Source organism: Cyprinus carpio, chromosome B15 (genome assembly GCF_018340385.1).
Source record: "Cyprinus carpio isolate SPL01 chromosome B15, ASM1834038v1, whole genome shotgun sequence".
Classification (NCBI taxonomy): Eukaryota; Metazoa; Chordata; class Actinopteri; order Cypriniformes; family Cyprinidae; genus Cyprinus; species Cyprinus carpio.
Genome location: NC_056611.1, coordinates 17,700,105 through 17,714,328, shown reverse-complemented (window position 1 = coordinate 17,714,328; position 14,224 = coordinate 17,700,105). Strand labels below are relative to the sequence as shown.

The window sequence follows — 14,224 nt, the reverse complement described above, 5'->3', positions numbered from 1 at the left end:
TATTTGTGTTAGAATAAAGAAAACGACACAATGTTAAGGCCGTGGTCCACTAATGTCCTTTGATGGCTGATTTCTTAAAGACGTGTGTGGTTAATAACCGATATGTAGCCTAAAGCCTATATAAACAGTGGACCACTAGTTAAAATGCTTGTTTTTATTTTATTAGATTATATCTTTCTTTAGCAAACAATTTGATTATGCACTACTGTTCTAAAGTTTTTTTTTGGGGGGTTTTTTTTTTTAAGAAATTAATAATTTTATGAAGTAAGGGCATATTAAATTGATCAAAAGTGACAGTTAGGGCATTTATAATGTTATTAAATATTTATATTTCAATTAAATTATGTTTTCTGTATAATGGTTTCCACAAAAAAAAAAAAAAAAGCATCACCACTTAACATTTATAATATGAAAATGTTTCTTGAGTCAGCATATTTGATTTATTTCTAATATCACTGGAGTAATGATGCTGATCATCACAGGAATAAGTAACATTTTCAAATATATTACAATAGCATACAGTTTTTGAAATGTAGTAATATTTTTTAAATATTAGTGTTTTTACTGTATTTTTAAACAAATAAATCCAGCCTTGGTGAGCATATGAGACCCCTGCTAACTCTTGATCCGTAGCATATATACAGTATGTAATTTTATGAAATCTTAACACATTTCTATAAATATTTCCTTATTTTAAATCATAACTTTTTAGTTTGATTGATTTGATTGATATACAATGGTGCACATACCAGATTACGAAAATATACAGAATATATATATATATATATATATATTCTGTATATTTTCATAATCTGGTATGTGCACCATTGTATATGTTTGCATTATAATTGTACACTTAATAGGATTTATAATGCTTGTTGGTTTTATAGCCACACTTATCAGCAATTGCTATTAATATCTGTCTGTAGTTTTAGGTGACCAAATGGCCACCCTATGTCTGAAGCGTCATATTCCACAATATGAAAAACAAGGCTTTTCCCAAACCACTACTCTGCTTGTCAACCAGGTTGTAACCATTTCATAACTGGACTGTTGAGGTCCTCTGACCATAGTATCTAACATGCGAATGTTGAGCAGCCAAAATGCTATTCAGATAACGGAAATGCTCTTTTTCCTTTTGCATTAACTTGCATTATCCCTCCTTAACGTATTGACATCTCAAGTGTAATTTCACAGTCATAAGACTGTTTTGGGCTTAAGCACTTTCTTTCGAAATTGATAATGCTTACACACGCCTGTTTAAGCCCAGTACAGCCATCACTTGGAGAACACGTTCTGTCCTTAATGTCACACATCCCTTTTGTTAGGAGCTCTTATCCTTAAGGTGGGGTGCAGGTGTTTTTAAAGGCTCTGTAAAATAGCATTTCACACACCATGGCTTCTTTCCACAGTATCCTGTCTGTGTGGCTCACACACACATCTTGCTTCCCTTCGGAGGTGCCAGACATGGTCTGCAGCATGGAGCGTTTAATTACATCTATAGGGGTGTGAACGTATGAAGGCTCCCTAATTACACCTGCCTCACCCTCCTCTCTTTTAGAACCGCAGAAACGTGACGATACTCTCGCTGAATGCTTTAAGATGTACATTAAGGATTTAGAGAGAAAGGGACAGTGATTATGAAGGTCTTCCATTAATACATTTTTGCAAACCAGCGGCAGCTGCTGCTTCATTGTGTTTCTCAGCATTGGATGTTTTTATGATGAGCACTAATGAATTGAGAAGAGGGTATGTGGTGTGTTTTTAAAGATGGATATTAGCTGATCCTTTTCTATGGGTTTCTGTCTATTATGCCCCACTAAACTCCATCCCTCCCACAGGCTCAACTTCAAGGACCCGGAGGCTGTTCGAGCTCTCACATGCACCCTGCTGAAAGAGGATTTTGGCCTAACCATCGAGATCCCCCTGGAACGGCTCATCCCCACCGTGCCGCTCCGCCTTAACTACATCCACTGGGTGGAGGACCTGATTGGGGGGCAGGGGAACCCACGGAGGGGCATCGACATCGGTATGCCGGCTTACACTCACTGGTGTTATCCTGTTAAAGCCTTTTGCGGTCCCTCAGGCTGGTGGTACAGGTTTTGGAAGTGCAGTTTGTTGGTTTATACAAACACACACACACACATTCACACAAACAGAGGCTGGTGGGTAGTAAGACAGTGCTGGCAGTCACATGCCACCAGATCTTCTGGATTAAAATATCCCACTCCACCACCATCACATCATACATCATGGCCATCCTCAGACAGAATCTCTGTCCTGTCTCTAAATACGTAAACAACTGTCATGTTTACTGTTGGTATCACCCGGGATGGGTCACAATTGTCGATATATATAATAATAAAAAAAATTATATATAAATATATAAATGTCAGCTTGTTAGGTGTCCACACAATCTGTATCTTCCATTCCAACCTCTCCCACCACCATGAGCAAGGCCAAAGAGCTATCAAAAGATGTAAAAAACAACACAATACATGAATGGGCTCCAAGACCATCAGCAAGAAGCTTGGTGAGAAGGAGACAACTGTTGGTGCGATTATTCGGAAATGGAAAAAATACAAAACAAAACAAATGTGAATGTAATATGCATTTTATATAATATATATATATATATATATATATATATAACAAAAAATAAAAATATAAATGTGTGTGTGTGTGTGTGTTGTGTGTGTGTGTAATGTAATATATATATTATATATATATATATATATATATAATATATATATAATTTTTTGTTTTTTTTGTGGTGTTGCTTTGATTAGTATGCCATCTTTAGGTTGTTAGACGGTTTGCAGATTAAAACCAGAAATGTCTTAGAAAAGTTGTGTGAATGTCTTAGAAAAGTTTCTTTCATCTCCACTGGTGGTGATCATCCATACACTCAGCTGCTGCGTCAGATAGTGTGGATGATATAGCTGTGGCTCTGTTGATCGGGTTAGATTGCAGATTGACGACCTTTGCCAGCTCTGGGATGAGATTAGCTGTGTTAGTGTCACACATATGATGAATGGCTCTAAATCTCTTGTCTTCAGACCTTATGGGGATCACTTTTGAGTTCTGCTAAATTTCTGTCCATTTTAAGGCTGCCTGACTGGATAATGGATGACCAGAGCTGTCCTGCCTCAGTCTAACTGCATTATAGTCATACGTCACTCTGTCAAGCAGTCGCTTGCACTTCATATTATCATAATAATACTTATTTAAGAGTTCTAACATTTGGTGGTAAAATTGTTTGATATAACAAGTTCTTTTTTACTATTCTGTATATTTTGTAGTGAAACTAACAAAAATATTGCATGAATCTTTTGAATAGCATACACATTTGTGTTTGTTTTTATTTGAAATGTGAATAGTTCACTTTTAATTTATTTATTTTTTATTTTATTTTGTTCTCATATCAATAGGCAATATCTGAAATTTAGTTAATAGTTTTAATTTCACATTAAGTTCTCCTTTCCTAGAGGACAAATTTAGTTATATATTATCATATAGCAATATATGATAATATTTAATTAACCCTAACCTAAACAAGGTGATCTGATATTCTGAGCTTAGTTTAGATACAAAATATGTGAAATTGATACAATAACACAAGAAAGTATTCATGATTGATCTGAAGTGTTGTCACTACATGAAGCATGTGTTTAGGTGAAGACTTGGAGGCAGATCACACTTCATTTGTATTTAAGCTTATAATGTGACTGTTTTTGGCTTTGTGCAGGTACTGGTGCTTCCTGTATTTACCCTTTGTTGGGAGCCACTATGAATGGCTGGTTCTTCCTCGCCACAGAAGTGGATGACATCTGCTTTAATTATGCAAAGAAGAACGTTGAGCAAAACCACCTGGCAGAGCTCATTAAAGGTAGGTGTGGTGTGTGTGTGTGTGTTTGTGTGTGTGTGATGCAGAGAGAGCACTTGACAGTTTTATATGTAATTTAACCCACTGAACCACATAAACGTGTGTTGCAGTGGTGAAGGTGCCCCAGAAGACTCTGCTGATGGATGCACTCAAGGATGAGTCCATTGTCTATGATTTCTGCATGTGCAATCCACCTTTCTTTGCCAACCAGTTAGAAGCAAAGGTACCTTCAGCTCCAGTGTTTGACATTACACACAAGAGCTGTAAAACCCCCAGGCTGTTTTCTAGCATTATCTGTCTCTTTGTGTACTTGACAATAGCTGTTATCCGTTCTTTCTTCCGCTTCTTCCTCTCTTTTCTGTCTCCTCCATCAGGGGGTGAATTCGAGGAACTCCCGCAGACCTCCACCCAGCTCCATCAACACTGGGGGGGTCACTGAGATCATGGCTGAGGGTGGAGAGCTGGAGTTTGTGAAAAGGATCATCCATGACAGTCTGCAACTAAAGAAGAGGCTTAGGTCACACACATACACACACACATTCTTGCATGTGTGGTTTAAAAATGCAAATATTCCATATTTATTATATTATTTAAAAATGCAAATATTCCATGTTGTCTTTAAATTAATACAAACTCATTAAAGCTGCATGCAAAAGAAATATAAAAGAATATTCAAAATGATGTTTCAAATGAAATATATTTATTTTGCATAATACAATTTAGAAATTTTAAAAACGGGGAATTTTTTAACTATGAAACTTAGACTTTTATCTGATAGCTATCGGTTGATGCCAAAACTCTCAAAATTGGCAAATAGTGACTGATATATCAGTCTGGCACTGATGTCAACACATGAGGCGCTGTAAGGAGTGTAGTGTGAACGGAATAAACGGCCACCTGTGTCCAGATCTGCAGAGGTGGTGTTTTCTACGGACAGAGCCAGACGAGGGAAGAGGCCATGCTGATGAAAGGGCAGGGCAGATGGATGCTGGGATGGATCTGTCATACAGAGTTTGCGTAATTAATTGAAAGGCAAAGTAAATAATTACTCGAGGCGGTATCCGGGCCGCCTGACGTGAGCAGCTGTGTGTGTGTGACTGGGGCAGACGGCGAGCCCCCCTGTGCCAGGACTGTCAGTGGAGTGCTGGAGTGAAGCGAGCAGGGAGGGGCGGCAGAGCAACCAACATTAGGCCTGATTAACCATGTCATGAGCTGAACCCCAAGAGGAACGTGGTCGTTCCAGCTTCACTGTTTGGATGTAATATCAAATGTAGTTTTAAACCTTTCAGTGTTTTTGTGTCTGTTGCTTGTGTTGAGATTTGACTGGTGTCCGCAGGGGAAGCTGGGCACTCTTCCATCTCGCTGCGTTACCAGCTCCCTCTCTCATGGGTTCAGACTATGCGAGCAGACTGTCGTAAAAGCAGTGTGTGTGTGTGTGTGTGCAGGTGCCTGTAGAGCCAGCCAGGCATTCTGATTGGCCCTCTGAGATGCTACTTCCTCTCGAACCCCTCAGATCTATAATTACTGCCAGTCTTCCTCCAGTCTCACTTACGTACTAAATACAACTCTGATTTTTCCTCCTCCCAGGCAATCTGTGCTATTGAAATCGTAATTGTTACTACTTCCTCCTCGGGGTCTGATAACTAAAGAAAATGCATAAACACCCCCTTTCCAAGGCCTGATAGATGCTGGAGTACACAGCCTCCCTCCACTCCACTTCGGAGTGCATGTGTGGATATTAAGGCTCTTTAATATTTCATTCTGCAAAATGAAACGATTGTCAGGCCCCTTAGGCTCCATATGCAGTGTAATGTGTGTTCATCTACACTATCTTATTCTTGTGGTAGATTGCCCTTTGATAACCCCAAACCAACACCCAACAAATATCAGTCTACAGCAGAGTCTATACATGACTGTATGTTATTTGTTAAAGTCAGCGTGGAGTTGGTCTATGTCTAATTGTGCATGACTGATTTGGTTATTTTCGAAAGATAAAATGTCTGTAGTCGTGACTTGCTCTTACTCTTGCATATGATTTAATCGGCATATAATTTATTATGTTGCCCAAAAATTTTTACGTTTTTAAATCACCACTTTGCTTTCACTTCATCATTTTAAATCCCTCTGAAGTGTGACAATTTTTTGTTGTTGCAAATATTCAAATTAGTCTCAAATGTAATAAGTCATAAAAAACATGCATAATAATTATAAAACAAAAAAATTAATGCTGTTTATAATTAAATATCAAAAAGCAAAATAATGTTTACAAATATTTGCTGTATGATTTATACACAAAATTAAATGAAATATAAAATTAATATTTACTTTATTGAATTAATATTTAAATAGCTTTTTAGGCATTATTGTAGGCTTCTGTTAGATAATACAGTCATTAATATTTTTAATGTTTTAATAGCTCAAATCACCAGTAATACAAAGGTTAATGATACATACATGCATACTAGTAAATATAAAATAATTATATGTTCTGTAATGTAATATGTATATTAGGGATATGCCGGTATCAAATTTTCATGTTGCGATTAATTGATCATGTTTTACCACGGTATGCGGTATTATCACGGTATTGAAATTAAGTTTTAAAAAAGTATAACAATAGGATAACAATATCGTGCATATTCATTACCGCGATATAACAAAATAAATGAAAAGCAAGCAAAAATAATATATATAGTGTCAGTTAATGGTTTTAAATAAAAAGTTATGGCATTAATAGCAAATGATGGATTTCAAGAAGGAAGCTCTTGAAAGTGAACATGACCTTTAAACCCCATGTTTTGCTCACAAATCCTAATTAAAATGGGTGCTGTCTGTCCTCCATAACGAACCCACATATCCCACAATCCAGCAGGTGGATAAAATCAAGTCTTGCCCTACATTTATTCACTGAATATCCTGTTTGACTCATAAATGTCACATTATAGAGATAAAATGGGTTGTGAACATGCTTCATGCTGACCTTTAAGCTATTCCTCAGTGATTAAAGCAAGATTCTGTCAATTTAGAAACCAAAAGAACTAGAAAAATTAAGAGTTGAGCACCAATCAATTATGCATAAACCGTGTTATCCTCCCACTCTCTGTGGGCACTGGCTGATGAAGCCTCATCTTTTTTTATAATGGTGGATATTCATTGATTTTTGTCTCATGCACAGCTTCAAAGCTCCCTGTCAAGGTGGGGTTTTTAATTAAACATCGCGCCTCATATCTTAAAAATATAAAGAGTAGCCCAACTGACCTTTCCCACAGAGCGAGCCCATATTCAACCCACGACTCTGCATCCTGCAGTTTATTTGATGTGCTCCCATGAATCAGGTGTCCAGGCTGGTGGTTTCACAAGCCCTTTTTTTTCTGTTTACAGGTGGTACAGTTGCATGCTGGGAAAGAAGTGTAGCCTGGCACCTTTGAAAGATGAGCTGCGGAAACAAGGGGTGAGTTTTGCTTGGACAACTGCGTGCATGTGTGTTTTTTTCCTCTCAGATCTTTATAGATAAATGAGTGGGCGTTTCCTCAAGACTTCAGGTTAATTGATCTTAATGAGTTTCACTAGCGTGGCCTGAAAACGTACCACGACAGGGAGCGCTAATGGAGCAGATTTCATTAGGCATCATTAGCCCCCGCATCAGCCCTCCAAGCCCCTCTCGATTACTCCGCCTGTGTCTGTACAGTCAGAACGCTGTGATATCTGTGAATGAAAGGCATTCTCCCTGCTCACAGGTTATTAGTCTGGTGTCAGTCAGTCTGCTCGGCGCAGGCCTGATGTGTGGTTTGATTCATCTGAAGGTGTCAGAGTCCTGTCACCCATCATTAGTGTCATTGTTCTCCTGGCCAGCGTCCAGCAGTTCCTCCTCTAGCCACTGTGGCTCTAATTAATATGCTAATGAGGTTCTTTCTCTCGTTCTTGTTCGCCCTCTCACTTACCTCTCTCCTTTTTCTCTGCTTTTATCTGTTGTTTGAATGCCCTCTGCCTGCAAAGGTCAAACCCGAGTGGTGTTTTTTTTTACTGAAGAGCAGTGGGGTTTGATTTCACCCTATAGTTCACCCCTAACACCCACATATCTGTGTTAAAATACACTCCCCACTGTGTGAATAGCAGGTCTGTAATTCTCTGTTTAAGCCTTCTAGTGGTCTGGTGTCTGTCATACACTGTGTGTGTGTGTGTGTGTGTGTGTGTGTGTGTGTGTGTGTGTGTGTGGTATATATATATAATATATATATATATATATATATATATATATATATATATATATATATATATATATATATATAGTATATATATATAAAAAAGTGTTTATATTGCTTTATATAAGTTATTTTATATAAGACCTTTTCCCATCAGTCCTACCATTTTTAGCATTGTGACAATTTGCAAGCACATTTAACCTCTCTCCACTGTACTGTAAAAAGTATCATAATAATTACAATGCTAAATAAATTTTATATATATATATATATATATATATATATATATATATATATATATATATATATATATATATATATATATATATATATATATATATATATATATATACACTGATTAAAATTAAATATAATGTCTAATAAATGGTCAATATTAAAAGTATACTATTTTATGTAAAGTTATTTTTTTATTTTTAAATTTTAAATATCACCAATAAATTTAGGCATCACAACATCATACAGTATTAAAATGTATATTAATTTACAATTAATAAATTTTAATTACAATGAAATTAATGGTTTTTTTTGTTTGTTTTGTTTTTATGAGCATTAAATGATGGCAAAGGTAATCTAAATATGTGAAATGATTATGAACAATTAAACATCTAATATCCATTATACTGATAAATTAAAATAATCTGAAACATCAACAGATAAATATGATACCGATATACTGTGTAACACTAATTGTAAATGGCAGTGGTAGACATATCATGGTAGTATATGTTATACTGAATTATACCTGTTGTAAATAATTTTTGCTTATAAAAATTAATTGCTAATAAAGATTTAAAAAAAAAATGTAATCATTGTGTCTGGACAGAAAATATTACCATTTATTTCGCTTAAAAGTAATGCAAATTTGGGAGAGAAATGTGCTTCATTGTCATGAATATGTCACTGTGCATGAAAATGATCCTTTCTTTATGCAAAATATGATTTTCTGATATCTTTAATATAACCCAGACCACTCTAGATAGTTTTTGTAAGATTCAGAGGCTATTTTGTGTTTTAATCACCCCTAATGAGATCCTCATCATCTTTTGTCCTTTCACAGGTGCTCAAAGTAACACACACCGAGTTCTGTCAAGGTCGGACCATGCGCTGGGCCCTGGCTTGGAGTTTCTATGATGACGTGCCTGTGCCTGTAAGCTCTGAGCACTTCCTGCATTACTTTATAGACGGTAGAGAGCGTTTGCCTCAGTTTAGAGTGAGCTAGTCCTCACATAACCCATGCACCCAGTCTGTCTGATGCATTTGTGTGTGGGAAAGCAACACCTGCTGAATATTCACTGGGCTCGGCCGTCTTTTTAATAATGCATCTTTAGCCCATTCCATCAGATACACTTGACCTGCTTCCTAAGGCACAGCGCAGCTCCTTCTTAGCAACAGTTGCCCAGACAGGGTGACGGTGCCATATAGTCACGCACTTCAGAAGGGCTATAAAAGGGAAAAAGAGGTGGAGGGAATGGAGAAAGGGGTGGCAGGATGTTTTGTTATGGTCTTTTTAGGAGAATTCCCCAAGTCCCAGATGCCCTTTTCCTCACAAGCACTTGAGCAGAAAGATTGGCCTACATATCTGTCTGCGAGCCGCTCCACCCTCAGCCAGCATACAGACACATCTAGATCTGGATGGCACCTTCATCCTTCTGTGCTTCATTCGCTTTCTCCCATTTCAGTTTTTCCACTTCCTGTGTCCATTCTTCTTCTCAGAAGCCAGCTGAGCCCCATTAGCAGAGCGCACAGAAGTCAGATCAATCTCTTTGACAGTCAGATCTTCAATCCAGACGTGAAATGTATTGCACGAGAGGTAGGGGGTACAGCGAAGACTCTGACAAAAAAGGTAGGGTTTGAAAAGGACCCCGCAGTGCTGAAAGCGTGCCCGGGATCTGAAGCTGTTGAAGCAGTAGATTTACAGTGGGGGGGCTGGGTCTGGGGCTGAGGGGTCAAAGGTCACCAGGCAGGAAGCAGCACTAAAGCGGGACAGAATGAGGCCGGTTGTCAGAATCCGTGGATCACTGTGGAAATCATCTGCTTGTGTTCAATAATTGAATAATGACCTTTCAGCTCAGTCTCTTGCATGTTTAAGAGCGAAGCCACTCCAGACACATCAAGAGGCTCGGTGTTGAGAGCGGAAGCCGTTTTATGCAGGATGTGCTCAACCTGCTTAGAGCATATGTGTGGAGGATAAATAATGGACTGAATGGAGGGGGTTATAATTCACGGTGAAGAGGGGATAAAAGCAGTGCATTGCTCTGATTAAGACTGATAGAAATTCATTAAGAGGAAGCGTGTGGATCGATGCGTGAGTCTGTTTGTTTTCATCCATTATGTGCTCTTCAAATGGGTAGAGATGCTCTGAGCCACGTTTTAGCAATTTTTGACAATATGTAAAATATCGTGCTTCGTACATCTGAGACATAACACTGTAGATGCTGCTAGTCTGATCATATTTAGATTCATCGCAGTATTTAGTCATTACAGAGAATTACTGTGGACACAGTGTTCTTTAATTATTCATGTGAATTTTTGGTCTGCTTTTGTTCTAAGATTTTGCTTACTGGGATGTGATTTTGTCATGCTTAGTAGAGTTTGACAACTTAAAGTCAGAAAATGGCGCCCCCTTGTGTTGAAGTATGCTGGACTGCATGGGGAACCGCCTTAATGTTAAATCTTAAAATCTGGCTGAAATCAGCTGAGGACAAAAAAGAGAACGCCTGTTTTTTTCCACCATTATTATTATTATTATTATAAAAAATATAATTATTATTATTAAATGTAATAATCATTAACATGATTAATAATAATAATAAATGTTAATGATTATTATTATTACATTTAATAATTATTATATTTATTATTATTATTATTATTATTCAAACTTTGTATTATTTAAATTCAAATACAATTATGAAAAGAAATCGAACCTATCAAAGAAATATATTACTACTGCAATATGTGTGTACAATTAAAAAAAGTATTTAATAACAACAATTATTAGTATTAATAATAATAATAATAAATTGAATTTATTATTATATTATAATATTTATACATTCTAAAAAAATATATATTAATTCAATCAATTGTCCTATACAATAAAAATATAATAATAATAATAATAATTTAACTTTGATAATAGCTTTAATAATATAGCTTCTGTTTTGTTGACAAGGAAGATTTAGCTTGTGCAGTGCTGTTAGAAGTTATGCACACATGAAATACATTTATCTTTAATGTATATGAAAAAATAGCAATTCTATACTTTGGATTTATGCAATTCCTGAGTTATATCTAAGATTGAAAAATATGAAAAAAAAGCATCCCTATAAAACTACCCTATTAGGGTTTATTAATTTAATTTTGCTGCTTGTGTGCTGGACCCTATCCTCATAAAAAAGCTTTAATAATGTCAAATTAATGCATTAAACATAATACATATTTAATATCTCAATTATCTTTGGCAGTCTTTTCTACCAAAGTGTTTTGATACTTGAATTTAGGAGACATCCTCCTGCTTGTGCCCTCTGACAATGACAGTGACCCTGTGTGAAACCTCATTTAAGCCTTGTCTGCTGAGACATGACCAGCAACTTCAGCACAGGGAGTTATTCAGAAACTATAACTAGCAGACTGTTCCTAAATCCAATTGACTTAATGTAACGAGGACAAAGACAGTTAAGATGTGTGGTCTAGTCTGTGTTAAATGTGTTGCTTATTCCAACAGGACAGAAACATTGGGGTGTTGAGTAGAGTAAGATCCTGTGATGGATGCCAGATTAACTGTGCGCTTTATCTTCTATTACGATTTTCGGTCACCAAAGACCACAACAGTCTACACTGATGGAGTAGATGATGGGTGTGGTGTGTTTTTCGGGACTGAGGGGGTCGGTCTGTTGGCTTGTGATGAGTCACGTTTATCTGCTCTAACAACAGATGCTCTGTTACTGAAGCAGTGTGTGAGAATCCACTATGATGAGAGCTGGAGAAGTCAAAATATGACTGCTGTGTCTCAGTAGGACATGATTCAGTGTTTACGTTACATCATAAATTACTCTACATACAAGATAACTCGTACTACACTGAGCTGTTCAGGTCCTCAGACTCATTTGTTTCTATGGCAACGCTCATAATGTCAAAATGAATCCTTGGGCGGTTTTGTTGTTGACATTTATTCACTGCATTCATTCATGAATATATTGCTATGGTAATGGTAACACTCTTATTAAAACGGCATATGAAACAGAAATATTTATAGAGACTGGAACCCAGCTATCTTTAATATGGAAGCCATTTTGCTTTATTTTTACAGAGAAATCTTATAAAAATAAACAGAAGTTTTATTTTAGTAGTATTTATATACTATTAATGGTTAAAAAATTTTGAATGAGCTTTTTTATATTTTTAACTTGCATTTTAATTTTTAAATTAAACTATTTACCTAAAAAACATAAGAAAATCCCACATACTACCACTACTTTTGCGATTTGTAGTATGTGGGATTTTCTTTTGTTTTTTAGGTAAATAGTTATTAGTTAAAAGTAAAATTTATTGTTTTTGATACTTTTGCAAATATTGGTAGTGTGCGGGATTTTCTTTTGTTTTTAAATTTTTTTTTTTTTTGTTCTTTTTTGGACTTTTTCTTCTACGCACCTATTACCTGCAGATGTGCGATGATTGATTGTTCGTTACAATTAAACTATTTAAAATAATATTTAAATGTCATTATTTAGACCATTTTTGTAATTTTGTGCCTTTGTCTTTTTTTTCACTTTAGTTTAGTTTATCATTTTAGTAATTCAGCCTAAATTGATTTTAGTTTAGTTAGTTGCCAATTTTTGTTTTCAAAGTTGAAGTTTTTCATTTAATTTTAGATTTGAATTAATAAACATGAGTCCCACAAGGGTTTCATTGAACTCATTAAAGGCCAAGGTGATCTTTATGGTTTGCTGCCCTCTATTGACCACCTTTGCTAAAACATATTAAATTGAATTAAATTGATCTCCTTGTTCTGTAACAAACGTTCCTCTATGACATGGGTGACATGTGAGGGTGCAGCTATTCATGCAAAAAAAAAAAGTCTTTATTTCTGTGTAAACTGACATGTAAACACTCTAAAGTTAACTAACAAAAACTAATTTCCTTCTAAATCTCTCTCAGTCTCCCCCGTGTAAGAAGCGTAAGCTAGAGAAAGCCCGTAAGCCCATCACCTTCACTGTACTGAAGCCCACCGTGGCAGAGCTCCAGACGCAGGCGCCCAGCATCGGCTGCACCGACACCAGCCCCACAGAGAGTGTGTCTGCCTGGCTGGAGAAGATCCTCACAGACCTGAAGGTAAACAGAAAGAGTTATTTTCAGACATCAGTGTGTTTCCATTTATTTTCTCAGGGATAAGTGGTAAGTTTAGTAACTCGTCCTGCACCGTTTGTCATAGAACTTTGAAAGACGCTCCAAATCGTGTGGGTTTTTGAAGAGAGGTGCGCTATGACATTTATAGACAATCTGAAGTACGATGTTCGCACAGTGGGTGAAAAAGCATGCAAAAAACCCATAGACTTAGCATTGCAACCAACTTTGACGGGCCATATCTCCGAGTGAGAATTTCATAGAAACATGTGGGTCACCACATTTGAAGAAGTTTGCAAGCTGTCCGAGATCATACCTCGCAGTGGGGTAGAAGTTGTACCCCTGGGGCACAAGAGCCCCCCAAATTTGCCCCATAGACATACTATGGTGAAGGACATGTGTGCACGTTTTTCCTACTATGGTAACTTGCATAGGAATTTAGCATCGAACATAACTCTGGATCACAGTGTCATAGAGACATGGGGGTGGGCTCATTGCACTCCGCCAAACAATCAGTTTCGCAGGATCATCGTGAAGCTTTCATGCCACTCCCTAACAACCAAAAAGAGTACCCTAGCAACCATTTAGCAAGACCTACATCTCTGGATCAGAACATCGTATAGACATGAGGTTTGGCTCTTTTGACTCATGCTAGCAAACAGGACTTTGTGTTAGCACTAAAGAGCTACATGCTAATATGGATTAGCTAAGTGGTAAAACATGTTAAATTATAAATAATTTTTAAAACATGGAAAAAAAGCTGTAGGCT

The 14,224-nt window shown here is 36.7% G+C and overlaps 1 protein-coding gene across 4 annotated transcripts in view; it reads left to right on the top strand.

Moving 5' to 3' along the window:
• Window positions 1–14,224, top strand: part of LOC109058035 (RNA N6-adenosine-methyltransferase mettl16) — a 30,931-nt gene that overhangs the window by 15,967 nt on the left and 740 nt on the right. For all 4 annotated transcript variants that reach the window (XM_042739564.1, XM_042739565.1, XM_042739566.1 and 1 more), the window contains exons 3-9: window positions 1,842–2,029; window positions 3,749–3,889; window positions 3,997–4,109; window positions 4,261–4,403; window positions 7,268–7,337; window positions 9,167–9,256; window positions 13,270–13,443. In XM_042739564.1, the coding sequence (XP_042595498.1) occupies window positions 1,842–2,029; window positions 3,749–3,889; window positions 3,997–4,109; window positions 4,261–4,403; window positions 7,268–7,337; window positions 9,167–9,256; window positions 13,270–13,443 (919 nt within the window). The remainder of the gene's footprint in view (window positions 1–1,841; window positions 2,030–3,748; window positions 3,890–3,996; window positions 4,110–4,260; window positions 4,404–7,267; window positions 7,338–9,166; window positions 9,257–13,269; window positions 13,444–14,224) is intronic.